This window comes from Hakea prostrata, chromosome 10, assembly GCF_041222555.1.
Source record: "Hakea prostrata isolate BN-2017 chromosome 10, UWA_Hpros_2, whole genome shotgun sequence".
NCBI classification, from domain to species: Eukaryota; Viridiplantae; Streptophyta; class Magnoliopsida; order Proteales; family Proteaceae; genus Hakea; species Hakea prostrata.
The window spans coordinates 48,594,702-48,607,302 of NC_142609.1; the positions used below are offsets into that span (position 1 = coordinate 48,594,702).

Here is a 12,601-nt window from a genome sequence, read left to right on the forward strand (position 1 = left end):
AAGGAAAGGAAAGGGTTTTGTGGAAAAGTGATCTGGTGGGTCCCACTTTTTTACTTTTCCCAACTTTCCCACAAAATCCCACCAAATATGTGGGGTTTTAAAATAGCATGGGGTGGAAAAGTTGAACTGCCACATCAGCAGACAAGGTTCCTTGATTCAAGGAACCTTGTTTCCCACTTTCCCACCCCAAGCAACCAAACACTCTACCATTTTAGGATTTAAAGGAAAAGTAAGAAATTTACACATTTTTCAAGGATTTTCCCACCCCACCTTTATTCCAGCAAACAAACGCAGCCTTAGGATCCTCTTCATATTTTTTTAAAAAAATTACATGATTAGCTATTTTTAAGTTTTCCTTTACAAAAATAATCACTCAATGTTTTATACTTTTACTTAACAAAACTAAATAATTTGAGGGGTATTTTGGTCACTTTATGTTTGAAATTTGAATACACTTAACAACAACTAACAACGTCTAGTTGACATCCACACGTAATATATTACATTAAGGAGACTCAACATTAGTTTATAGTTTACTAAAAAGACTCACAACATCATATATTCTGTGTCTTTTTGGAAGCTTCATCCAGTGGCATTAATTGGGCCGGCGGTAAGCAAGAGAAATGGTGAGCCTGTTGGGCCCTCGGCACAGCCCATGTCCATGGAGGATTTCTTGTGGGCTTGGAATGGGCCAGAAAGCACTCAGTTATGGAACCTCATATTTATTAGTGCAACTATGGTGGGACCTCTTTGAAGATCAGGATTTTTTGGCCCATTAAATTCGCACTCCATTGTTAGGGACATTAAGGTTTTACTCACAGCTTGTCACTTCTTTCAACTTGATTTGACCGACCTAGAATAAACGGACCAGATCCGACCCATATAGACCAGACCGGACCAGGTTATGGTCAAACCATGAAAAATCAAAGGCAGGTGACAGATGCGATAAGCAATTAGATACTATTTGATGCGTCCTACAATTGATCAACCCGAATCTTTAAAAAAATTTTATGTGGTTTAATTTAATAAAAAAAAAAAAACCTCCCTTAAATTAAAAAAAACCACAAAGCTCTAACTAGTTGTAGATCTTAATTGAAAGACAAGAATGGAGGGAACAATCTGGTCCCCTTATCTTCACGTTCTCCTTCGATTTATATATCTCATATACCTAACCATTGGATCAACTTACTAGGCTTATTTGAAGCCGTCCAATCGTAGGTTTTTCTCCCTTAATTTGGGTTAACTGTGCTTTCCTTTTGGGGCACTATTGAAGTATTGCTTATCTTGAGCTCGGCAGGATCAAATTTCTTTCTATATCAGTCGAGTTCTTTTGTGCTCAAGGCACCAATGGTTAACCTTTGGAACCGGTCCTGACCAGGGTGATCGAACCATAGTTCAACCCAATTGATTTAACTAATCTCTTTAACGTTAGGGGAAAGGATATTGGACGAATTAGGGAGTTCGAATTGCTTAAAGAGTTCAAGTTGGTGTCAACAACCACTGCACACAGGACACCCTATAGCTAACGGTCAACAAGTGTTCGAGAAATTAATTACACGGTTAAGGTAACTTCCCAAAAACTATGAAACTTACTATATGGTCATAACCAAGTACATATATATACTTGGCATTGAGAACTCTACAACTACTGTTTTACTTTTTACTTTTAAAAGTGTATACATTCACCAACTTGATCGTTAGAGATATTTCTCGACTAATCCGATCGACTACGATTGTTTTGTAGGTCGATCTCTTTGCATTGAGGAACAGATTTTTAGAGCAACAAAACTTTTCCTTGGCCGCCGGCAACTCAATAAGACCGTGGGCACGTAGGATCAATGTCTTGTGAGCAGCAGCTATTTGCCCACAGCCTTAGTGCATGGGTTTATATTTTTGGTCAAGGGTCACTGCGACTACCCAAAAGAGAGCCGCTTTCAGCAGCCATGCACGCCCTGATGTAGCCCAAGTGAGATTCCCTCTGATTCATCTTATAAATTCATCATGACCCAATCATTCTAGTAGTAGAGAAAGCCAGACCCTCCCTTCCTAAGCTTTTCACCACCATGGACGCCAGAGTCTCCTTCTTCTTGAGCTTGACGCTCCTCTCTCTGTGCATTCTTCTTCCAACACCAAATTCACTGGCCATGGCCAAATCTGTTCGCTGCCACAAACAAGACTACACAGCCCAAAAGAAAATCAAAGCAGCTCTTAACAACCCAGAAAAATTGGATTCTTCCAGCCCTGACTGCTGCAACTGGTTGTGGACCGTCTGTCACCACAAAACTTATCGCAACGTCACAATCTACGTCTTTGACTCCAACATCACCGGCCACATCGCTCCTGAGTTGGGTGACCTTACATACCTCGACTCTATCCTTTTCGAAAACCTCACCAATCTCACCGGAAACTTCCCTTCCACCATTACAAAACTCAAGCACCTCAAGATGATTTATCTCAGGCAGAACAAACTTTCCGGTCCAATCCCTTCTTTCCTTAGCCAACTTCCCAGTCTCCAGTACCTCCAGCTCGGTTCCAATCAATTCACCGGTTCAATCCCTTCTTCTCTGGGCAACCACCGAAAATTAGGTTTTCTCGGCCTCGCCCACAACAGGCTCACCGGTGAAATGCCAGAATCAATCGGGGACTTCGGCAACTCCGAACGTTCATTCCTCGACCTCTCTCACAACAGTCTCCGCGGTGAGATCCCCAAGTCGTTAGAGAAAGTGGATTTCGGCACCATTGATTTATCTGGAAACAAGCTAGTAGGTGACGCTTCCATGTTGTTCAAGGCAAATGGAAATGGTTCTACTGACACTCTTAATCTGTCGAACAACATTGTTGCATTTGATCTGTCCAACGTGAAATTCTCCTCCAACTTGCTGATACTCGACATTTCTCATAACAGGATCTTTGGGAGCATTCCAGAGGCGATAACTGGATTATATTTGCAGAAACTGAACGTGAGTTATAATCTATTGAGCGGAAAGATTCCTCAAGGTGGCAAGCTTCAGAGCTTCGATTCCTACAACTTCTATCATAACAAGGGCCTCTGCGATTCTCCGCTTGCCGCTTGTAAGTAAAAGTACTGCGTATATAGAAGAACCCGAACTCTCGACTCTGCAACTCCTGAGAATCCACCTCTGTTTAATTATCTTTCAATTTAATAAAGGTTTGAATTTTGAAATTCTAGCTTTCGTTTCATGTTAGAGAAAACTATGAACTGTGTAGCATACTGTACTCGTATGGTTTTCTGGTAAATCTTTTAAACTTAGCAGCTTGTAATCTGTAGATATTGGTAAGAGTACTCCCTCTTCATTAGCAAATCAGATCATAAATTGTATAATCCAAATGGGGCCTCTGTGGTCCTAGCAAGAAAGACAGATTAGATATTATAGGTATCACTTCAACATAAGATAGTACCCTTTTTAGAAAGTAGTCAAGTAGTTGATTAAAAAACATCACATTTGTGTTTAAATTTGAGGGCAAAATCGTCCAATTAGATGGATATGAATAATTTTATTAATTCAAGTAAATCACATATAGACTCCAAGATTTTGCAATCAATTACATCTAGTAACTCTGAAAAGAAAATTTAATTACAAATGCACCAAATGGTTAAGGATTAAAGTTAAATGATGATATCATCACTAATGAATATTTAAATCCAATCATGGCAGAGTTGCTCTATAGGTAATGAATGACCAACATCTTTTAGCGAAGAAGTCATGGGTTTGTTCTCATTAATGGTATATGTAATATTCCCATCCCCAAATACATAAAAAAACGCTATTGTACAACAAAATATTTGAACCAAATTTAGATTGTTGAATGAAGTATTTATTCAACGATCCAGATTTACTCTGGACCCCAAATTGGATCTAGACCATGCGCTACTGGGAGCAGCAACATTGCTCCCAAGTATGATTCTCACCTTCTCCTGTTCCCAATGCCGCCAACTCATCTTTTTCATCCACCTGTGAAATTGCAACATTAATCTTTCGAGCAGCTATACGGAGTTCAAAGATGAGTTTTGCCCTAATGTCAACAATTCAATTTGTCTACATATCCTTGAAACTCAGACTTATCACCATGAACTCCTATCTGCAACTACATTAGTTTCTTATAACCATTAGAAGCATTAGAAGATCTCTGTGCTACTAGAGCCGAGGAAAGAGAAGGCTGAAGAATGAGGGTGGAGTCGTGGAGAGAAAAGAGAAAATAAAATAAAGAGAAGAGCATAAAATTGGTAATTTAAAAATACTTGGAAGAATCATAAGAGTTGACTAGTCAAAAACAATGAACGTGGCGAGCTGCCAAACTGTCAAAATTATCCTTCTAAGCCGACACTATTAATTGTTTCCAGGCCATTTTGTGCTTGCATGATTGTGAAAGGCCACTATAAATTCATGAACTCACACATCACTGCTTCACAGATCTCCACAGAATCGATCACGAATGGCCTCTGCCATGAAATCCACTCTTCTCTCCTTCCTTTTCACTCTCCCTCTCCTCTGCTTTCTCCCAACGCCATCTCTTTCCAAATCTGTTCGCTGCAACAAACACGATTACACAACTTTGATGAAGATCAAAGAAGCACTTCACAACCCATACCACTTAGCTTCATGGGTCGCCGGCACCGATTGCTGCGACTGGTACGATGTCGAATGCGATTCCAAAACCAATCGCATCGTTGAACTCACCATCTCTCAAGCCAACATCACTGGCCAAATCCCTTCCGAAGTGGGTGACCTTCCTTACCTGAAAACCCTAATGTTCCATCACGTCACAAATCTCACCGGGAACATCCCTTCCACCGTCACAAAGCTCAAGTACCTCACCATACTCCTCCTCAGCTGGAACAATCTCTCCGGTCCAATCCCTTCTTTTCTCAGCGAAATCACCAGTCTCCAACAACTCGTGCTCAGCTTCAACCAATTCACAGGTTCGATCCCTGCTTCTCTCTCCTCCCTCACCAATTTATACGGTCTCAGACTCGATCGCAACAAGCTCACTGGAACAATCCCTGAATCATTTGGGGATTTCAATCAGTCTATGTACCTCCAGCTCTCTCACAACAATCTCTCCGGCGAGATCCCCAAATCGTTAGGGAAAGTTGATTTCGTATCCATCGATTTATCTCGCAACAAGCTTGAAGGAGATGCTTCCATGTTGTTCAAGGCAAATGGATCGATCAACACTATTACTATTTCCAGGAACATGTTGGCATTTAATCTATCGAATGTGAAAATGGCGTCGAACTTGCTGAATCTGGACATTTCGCACAACAAGATCTTTGGGAGCATTCCAGAAGCCATTACTGGATTGAATTTGCAGTCCCTGAACGTGAGTTATAATCGATTGTGTGGGAAGATTCCTCAAGGTGGAAGGGTACAGAATTTCGATTCTTACGACTTCGCTCACAACAAGTGCCTCTGTGGTTCACCTCTCGCTGCTTGCAAGTAACAAATTAATTAAAAGTGTAGACGCAGATCGAGATGAATAAAGGATTCTATTCTATTTTGGATCTTCTCTTTGCTTTAAATGCTTTCATGTGTTTACCAAAAAAAAAAAAAAAATGCTTTTCATGTGAAATCTTCACTCCACCACGTACTCGGGTTTCAGGAATAAATTGACCACCAGGCATCAGCTGCTAGGCCAGAGAGGGTATTTTGGTAAAATTAGAAAGCCTTTTTTTTCTATACTTATCAGGTCTTCTTTTGAAGACTGACGAGTGCAGGTCAAAACCTTCACCAGGTAAGTGCAAACGCAGTACAGGTAGGATTGGATTCCAGATGACCTTTCCCAGCTGGAGAGCACACATACCAAGTGTTCTCCATCTTTTTTTGGTAATTTTCATCTCGACCAGAAGTTTGATCTATGTCATTTTTAGTCCAAAAAAATGGATACTTTGCATCTGCCTCTCCTGAGGTATCCAATAAGGTTAATTAAGGACAAATTGTACTTTTTATGACCAAAATACCCTTATATCTATTATTCCGTGAGATTTGCATTATATCATCACAATTAAATCCAATAATAAAAAAAAATATTTACATTTTATAAATTTATGAATTATTAATCTTTGAATGTAAACAAATTATTAAATCTTTAAACCCTAAATGTTTCAGCTTCCTTAACTCCCATCCCCACCACTACCGCCACCGTCACCGCCACCTCCAAAGCCCAGGAAGCAGATTATACACCACCACCCTACTACCACCGCCACTGTCGGAGCCGCCGATCATCAGTTCAGGAAAGACAATTAAAACCCCTGCAGTCATTATGTTCTTATCCATGTTCTCTGCTGCGAATTCCGCAGCTTTTGAACCTCCATGTCCATCGAAGATACCAAAGAAAGCCTAAAACAAGAAACCAAACAACATATATCTATTAGAACTTAAACTCACTGAAACCATATTTCTCGGTGCTCAATTGAATGTTGGGAGGGACTAATTAAAGTTTTCCAATTTTCCTTTTGAAGATACAAGATGAGTGGAAAGAGTAGAGCTGGACAGAACGTAACATACTTGCTTGGGGTCTCCTTGTAGATCAAAGGCAGCAGAATAACGATCTTCCATGGTTTGTCTCCTTCTTTCTTACAGTTCACGGAAAACCCATCCTTCTCGAATTCAATCTCCCTCTTTAGCTCCACCAAAACGGGATTGGAAGCTATTAAACTCCAATCAGAAGCTGGAATGTCGATCATAGTCGGTCTCTTCCTCCTCTTCGAGATGTTGGGTTCCGAAATCTCATTCTTGGAAGACCTGAAACTACTCCATGGCTTCTGAAACCGCACCATGAAAGGCGATGTCGGTGAAGAACAAGATGGAGATGGAGATGGAGAAGAAGGAGACCCACAAAATGAAGCTAGAGATATGGCGTCGGAGTAGGAAGAAGTAGTAGAAATATAAGACAGTGAAGACAGCATGGTTCTGGTTTGCTTCTCAGTTCGTATACGACTTCTCTTCTATATTATCAGGTTTGTCTCTTGTGTTTCTGGGTTCAGCTGAAGAGAGTTAAGTAAATGGTTTTAAAGGGAGGTTGCTTGAAGAAGACTAGAAAGCTTTCTTATCCGTGTTAATGGCGTGGGTGTAATTCGTTTTGGTTTGGCTTAAAAAAGAATTAATTTGTTTTGGTGGTCAAACACGAAGACTCAAAATGCCTTCTCTTCAGTAGTCCAGTCTCTCTACTCTCTAGACTTCTCCAGTCAAGCCTTTCTTGAACCATTACGGCGTAGGACGTGTTTTAATTGTCTTTCCTGAACTGATGATCGACGGCTCCGGCAGTGGCGGTGGTAATAGTGGTGGTGGTGTATAATCTGCTTCATGGGCTTTGGAGGTGGAGGTGGAGGTGGGGGTGACGGTGGCGGTAGTGGTGGGGATGGGAGTTAAGGAAGTTGAAACATTTAGGGTTTAAAGATTGAATAATTACCCTCAGTTAATTTCAAATTTAAGGAACTTAAGAAATGACATAGATCAAAACCTCAGGGAGGTCATAAAGACTTGTCCTTAATGAACCTATTGGTACCCGGGGGGCGGTGCAGTACCATTTCTTTGGCTAAAAATGACATAGATCCCTCCAGTCGGAGATGAAAAGTTCGGAGATCTAAAAAAAGTTCACATTACTGCATGAGTACACAAGGCTCGAAACGAACCAAGGAGCGGAAAAGACCAAATTGTCGTACATGCAATAGATAGGGTCATCCAGGGTAAGGGTTGGGTCAAGCTCGAAATGGATCACGTCCACAAAACCCTTAGTACAAAAACACCACACCAATAAAGGGGGACATACAAGACATACATATAACACCCACAAAGGGGACATAAAGATAACACCCACAAAGGGGACATACAACACGCCTCAAGGGCGGATATAAAACTCCTACAGTTGTAGCGATGGTAGCATCGAAAATGCGGAGCAAGTTCGGACCAGCCATCCGGCTCTGCCGTATTGGCGTACCTGTTAAGCTCAACGCAGAAAACTTGTCCCCAAAGTTGGAGTTGTTCTGCGATGTGCACCGAAGAACCTCTGTAACCAAAGGAGCTGTTATGTGAGGGGAAAAAAAAAACCTGCAACCAGAACAAAGCAGATCTAAGGGAAACCCTAGATCTGGTTATTGAAGTGGAGATGGGGAGAGAGAAACGGAGACGGGAAAGAGGGAGAAGACCGGAAAAAAAAAAAGGAAAAGAAAAAAATGGAGCCGAAAAAGAGAAGAGAAGAAGGATCAGAGGAGGCGGAAGGTAGAGCAGGGAGAGGGTGAGATGGGAAAGAAGCAGAAAAAGGGAAGCGGGGCCGGAGAGGGGGCAAAACGGAGCAGGAGCAGGAATCAGGGGCGGAGAGGGCGGAACGGAGTAGGAAGCAGGGGAACAGAGCAGGGGAGAGGGAGTGGAACGGAGCAGGGGAGCAAGGGAGGCGGAGAGACTACCAAGCGAGCCTCTCCGCCTCAGATGGCACAGGCGTTGTGGACCCCTAATAGAGCGTCACCGACGGAGAGAGACGGGAGAAGAGATAGACCTCGAGTTTTGCTACCGTGTTCTCCATCCATTATATAATAGGAATGGCGCCTGTATAGAATCCAATGGGGATGAGTGTTTTGCATTACTTATCAAAACTCAAATATACCAATGGAGGTGCTGGTCTAGGTGGTGGTCTAGTGGTTTCAATCTTACTTTCAATTGGTTTTGTGAACATCAAGTCCTTTGATTGAATCTTTTTTGTTCTTCTGTTTCTTGCATTGAACAGTTGCGTGCTCTTTGGCTTAGGCATGGGTGCTGCCAGCTTCTGTGGACTATACTGGGCCTCTGGTGGGGTTTCACTAACAAGACCAGTGTTTGAGCTGATAGTTCACAGAGTTAATGCTTGCATAGGTTGCATTTGATAAAGTTCAAACATTGCATAGCGGGGGGCGCTAGATCGTCTTTATTGGATCTCCATCTTTCATTTACCAAAAAAAAAAAAAATCAATACTCATGTGTAGGCTCCACTTACTTTTTGTGGTCGAGAAATGTAAGGGAGCATTATGCACTTCCCCATTGAGGGAAAGATGTTCCATACTCCCAGGATTGATCCTAGTCTTATAATTTTATACACGACTGTCACCTGCCATGGAATTTGGATCTCTACTCCTTCAAGGTGACTTTTACGTGAACTCCACACAATGTGGCAAAAAAGCATCAAGTGAGTATAAAGTGTTTTATTAGTGATCCGGGCTCCTTGCCATGCATGTCTTTGGAGTAATAACCTAGGATACCTTGGTAAAATTACAAAACACTTTTATGATACAATATTTTTCAGAAGAAGATGAAAGACATCGTTACTATACAACACCCAAATCATGGAAGTAGTGATAACAAACACAAATTGTACAAATTATATAAAGAAAAGAAAATTGTATAATTCAGATGGGAGGCTCAGTATAGGTGTAAGGGTTGTTTTTTTCGGTTGTCCAAAACAAGGAAAGGGGGGGGGAAGAATGGAATTAAATGTTAGGATCAGGTTGACATTGATTGTTGAAGTCGCTATCCATTCAGAATAAATTGAATGAAAAAAATAAATCTAATTTATATTCGAAGTTGAGGATAACATAGTTTAATTATAAGTTAATATAATCTATTTTTTTATTTATTAATTTCAACTACCTATCAGAATGAAAATATTAGAAAAGGAAGGGTGGAGAGAAAATAGTGGAAATAGATGGTTTAAAATCCAACTAAACTCTCATGGGCATTTACTTGAATGGAAACCCTTTCCATATTCAAAATTAAATTCAAGGAGAATTCTACATTTTAGTTCCTTAAATTAGGGCTAAATTAATGTGATTCCTACGAGTTCGGATCCTCAACCCGTCTGTGTTCTCCGACGGCTTTACCATCATAAATTACAAGGGCCCAAGGGTTGGGTGCTAGGATTTATTTTTTACTTATGGGGCCCACCAATTTTGTGGTTGTAAAACGGTCGGGGAGCACTGTTTGGCTACCCGACGGGGTGATGATCCGAATTTAATTTCTACTGGTCCATTAGTCGACTAAATGACATTTAGACCCCTTTTTTTTTGCTACGCAATGTTCGGACTTTTTATCGAGTATGACCTATGCAAGCATTAGCCCTGTGCATTACCAACGCAAGCACTGGCCCCGTCAGCGGAACCCCACTGGAGGCTTAGTATAGTCCACAAAAGCCGGTATGACTCATGCCCAAGTCAAAAAGCACACAACTGTCAAATGCAAGAAACAGAGGAGCAGAGAGGATTCGAACATGAGAGTGAGCTTGGGACCACTAGACCATCACCCCGGTAGTAAGATAAGACCCCTTCTTACTTGAGTAATATCGTTTACGTCTCTTGATACCTGATAAAGTATCAAACCTTTATTATTATTAAATTAAAAGCGAAATAAAGCTAGATTCTGTGGTAAACGCAGAGTCCGTGGTTTTTCCCCTCCCCCCGGGGGTTGGGGGCCCCCGGGGGGGGGGGGGGGCCGCGCCCCCCCCCCCCCCCCCCCCCCCGGGGCGGGCTCCCTTTTTCTCTCCGCGGGCTGGCGGTGGGCCGCGGCGGCCCCCCCCCCCCCCCCGGGGGCCCCCCCCCCCCCCCCCCCCCCCCTCCCCCCCCCCCCCCCCCCCCCCCCCCCCCAGAATTTGGATTATTATTTACAAGGACCGAGAGGTGAACCACAGAGGCCCTTGTTACGATAGAAGTCGTAGGAATCGAATTTCTGAACATTGCCACCTTGAGGAATCTTTCCACTCAATCGATTATAACTCACATTCAAGTTCTGCAAATTCAATCCAGTTATCTCATCCGGAATTCTCCCAAAGATCCTGTTATGCGAAATGTCGAAATTCACCAAGTTCGATGGAAAATTCACCTTCGACAGATCAAATGCAAACTTGTTGTTCGACAGAGTAATCGTATCACTCGTCCCATTTGCCTTAAACAACACGGAAGCGTCTCCTTCAAGCTTGTTTCCAGATAAATCAATGGTGCCGAAACCCACTTTTGCGAACGATTTGGGGATCTCACCGCGGAGATTGTTGTGAGAGAGATCGAGGTATATACGGGAGTTGTCGAAGTTATTCACTAGTGATTCCGGAATTGTTCCAGTGAGCTTGTTGTGGTCGAGACGGAGTAACCCTAATTTGTGGGGTTTGGCAAGAGAAGATGGGATTGAACCGGTGAATTGGTTGGCACTGAGCTCGAGGTACAGGAGGCTCTTAAGTTGGCTTAGGAAAGAGGGGATTGGACCGGAAAGTTTGTTCTCGCTGATGAGGATCATGGAGAGGTGCTTGAGTTTTGTAATGGTGGAAGGGATTTTTCCGGTGAGGTTGGTGTTACGGATCATGATAGTGATGAGGTATGGAAGGTCACCCACCTCGGAAGGGATCTCGCCGGTGATGTTGGCGCCATTGATGTAGAGTGTATCGATGCGGAAAGTTTTGCGGTCGCAGTCGGCCCAGAACCAACTGCAGCATTCGGTGGTTGGGGTGGCCAAGATTTCTGGGTTGTTAAGAGCTGCTTTGAACTTCATCAGAGCTGTGTAGTCTTGTTTGTGGCAGCGAGTAGATCTGGCCAGTAATGGTGTTGGAAGAAAGCACAGGAGGAGGAGAAGAATACTCAAGAGGAAGACGACTCTGGTATCCATGGTTCTTATTCTTGGTGAAGGGGCTCTGCAACTGCAACTGCAACGGTGGCTAGGTTCTGAAGAATTTATAGAGGAATTGGATCAAGATTATGAATACTGAAAATGGGTGACAGCTTGCCAATATTGAAGTCTCTGGATAGAAAGAACCCATGGGAGATCCCAAGGGACTGCACATTTGAACCCACGTTTTCATCGAGTTTGCCCACCTTGGAGATAGGGCTCTTAGAGAAGCAGATTTGTTTTTTGTTGCCCAAAAGATAAAGAGATTTAACAAAGAACAAATTCCATTTCTTGGCATGGATTTTCCCATACTTATCATATTTGATCGATGTAGAAATTATTTTTAAAAGGGTTTGTTGTACAGTAGAATATTTAGCCAAACCTAATTATATTATTTTTTTTAATAAATTGATAATTTTTAATATGTACCACCAGGGCACCAGGAAGAATCGAATATGGGGAGGTGATAATTATTTACCAACAATCCAGCTATTCGGTGGTAATTATGTTGATTTGAGCTTGGATTGATTTAGAACAGTTTTCTGATAGAATAATTCATAAACATTGTATTTTTTTAATAAAAAATAATTTATAATGTACCAAAAAAATGTATAAAAAATACATGATAGAGTTATATCAATTTATAAAACTCAAATCTATCATATCAATTTACAAAACTCAAAAGCATGGAACGATAAGTTCGATAAATTTTGCTGGTTAGCACTTGGGTGAACCAGGAGAACCCGGCAAAATTCGCCGAAATTTCGCCGATGAAAAAAATGTGACAATTGAAATCCTCAATCTCGTTATTCATTAATTATTTTAAAATTGCTGTGGTTATCCTCAATGTCCTGTCAATTAACGAAAACGAGTATTTAAATACTGAAATAATATTCTTTACAAATTTGATGGTACATTCCATTACTCAATTTTCTATCCATTAATTATTTTAAAATCAATCACAC

General features: G+C 41.7%; 3 protein-coding genes across 3 annotated transcripts; 2 read left to right on the plus strand and 1 right to left on the minus strand.

Annotated features, from left to right (window-relative positions):
- The first annotated feature begins 2,032 nt into the window (after window positions 1-2,032).
- Window positions 2,033-3,178, plus strand: LOC149003643 (polygalacturonase inhibitor-like). The gene has a single exon (XM_089137495.1). It carries the CDS (start codon window positions 2,064-2,066, stop codon window positions 3,078-3,080), a length of 1,017 nt encoding a protein of 338 aa, XP_088993621.1. The 5' UTR covers window positions 2,033-2,063; the 3' UTR covers window positions 3,081-3,178.
- A 1,217-nt stretch (window positions 3,179-4,395) lies between these two features.
- On the plus strand, window positions 4,396-5,810 carry LOC149003644 (polygalacturonase inhibitor 2-like). Its single transcript, XM_089137029.1, has one exon. The coding sequence runs from the start codon at window positions 4,456-4,458 to the stop codon at window positions 5,461-5,463; it is 1,008 nt and encodes a 335-aa protein (XP_088993155.1). The 5' UTR covers window positions 4,396-4,455; the 3' UTR covers window positions 5,464-5,810.
- Window positions 5,811-10,631: 4,821 nt separating this feature from the next.
- LOC149003645 (polygalacturonase inhibitor-like) lies at window positions 10,632-11,883 on the minus strand. Its single transcript, XM_089137290.1, has one exon. The coding sequence runs from the start codon at window positions 11,634-11,636 to the stop codon at window positions 10,641-10,643; it is 996 nt and encodes a 331-aa protein (XP_088993416.1). The 5' UTR covers window positions 11,637-11,883; the 3' UTR covers window positions 10,632-10,640.
- Window positions 11,884-12,601: the final 718 nt, after the last annotated feature.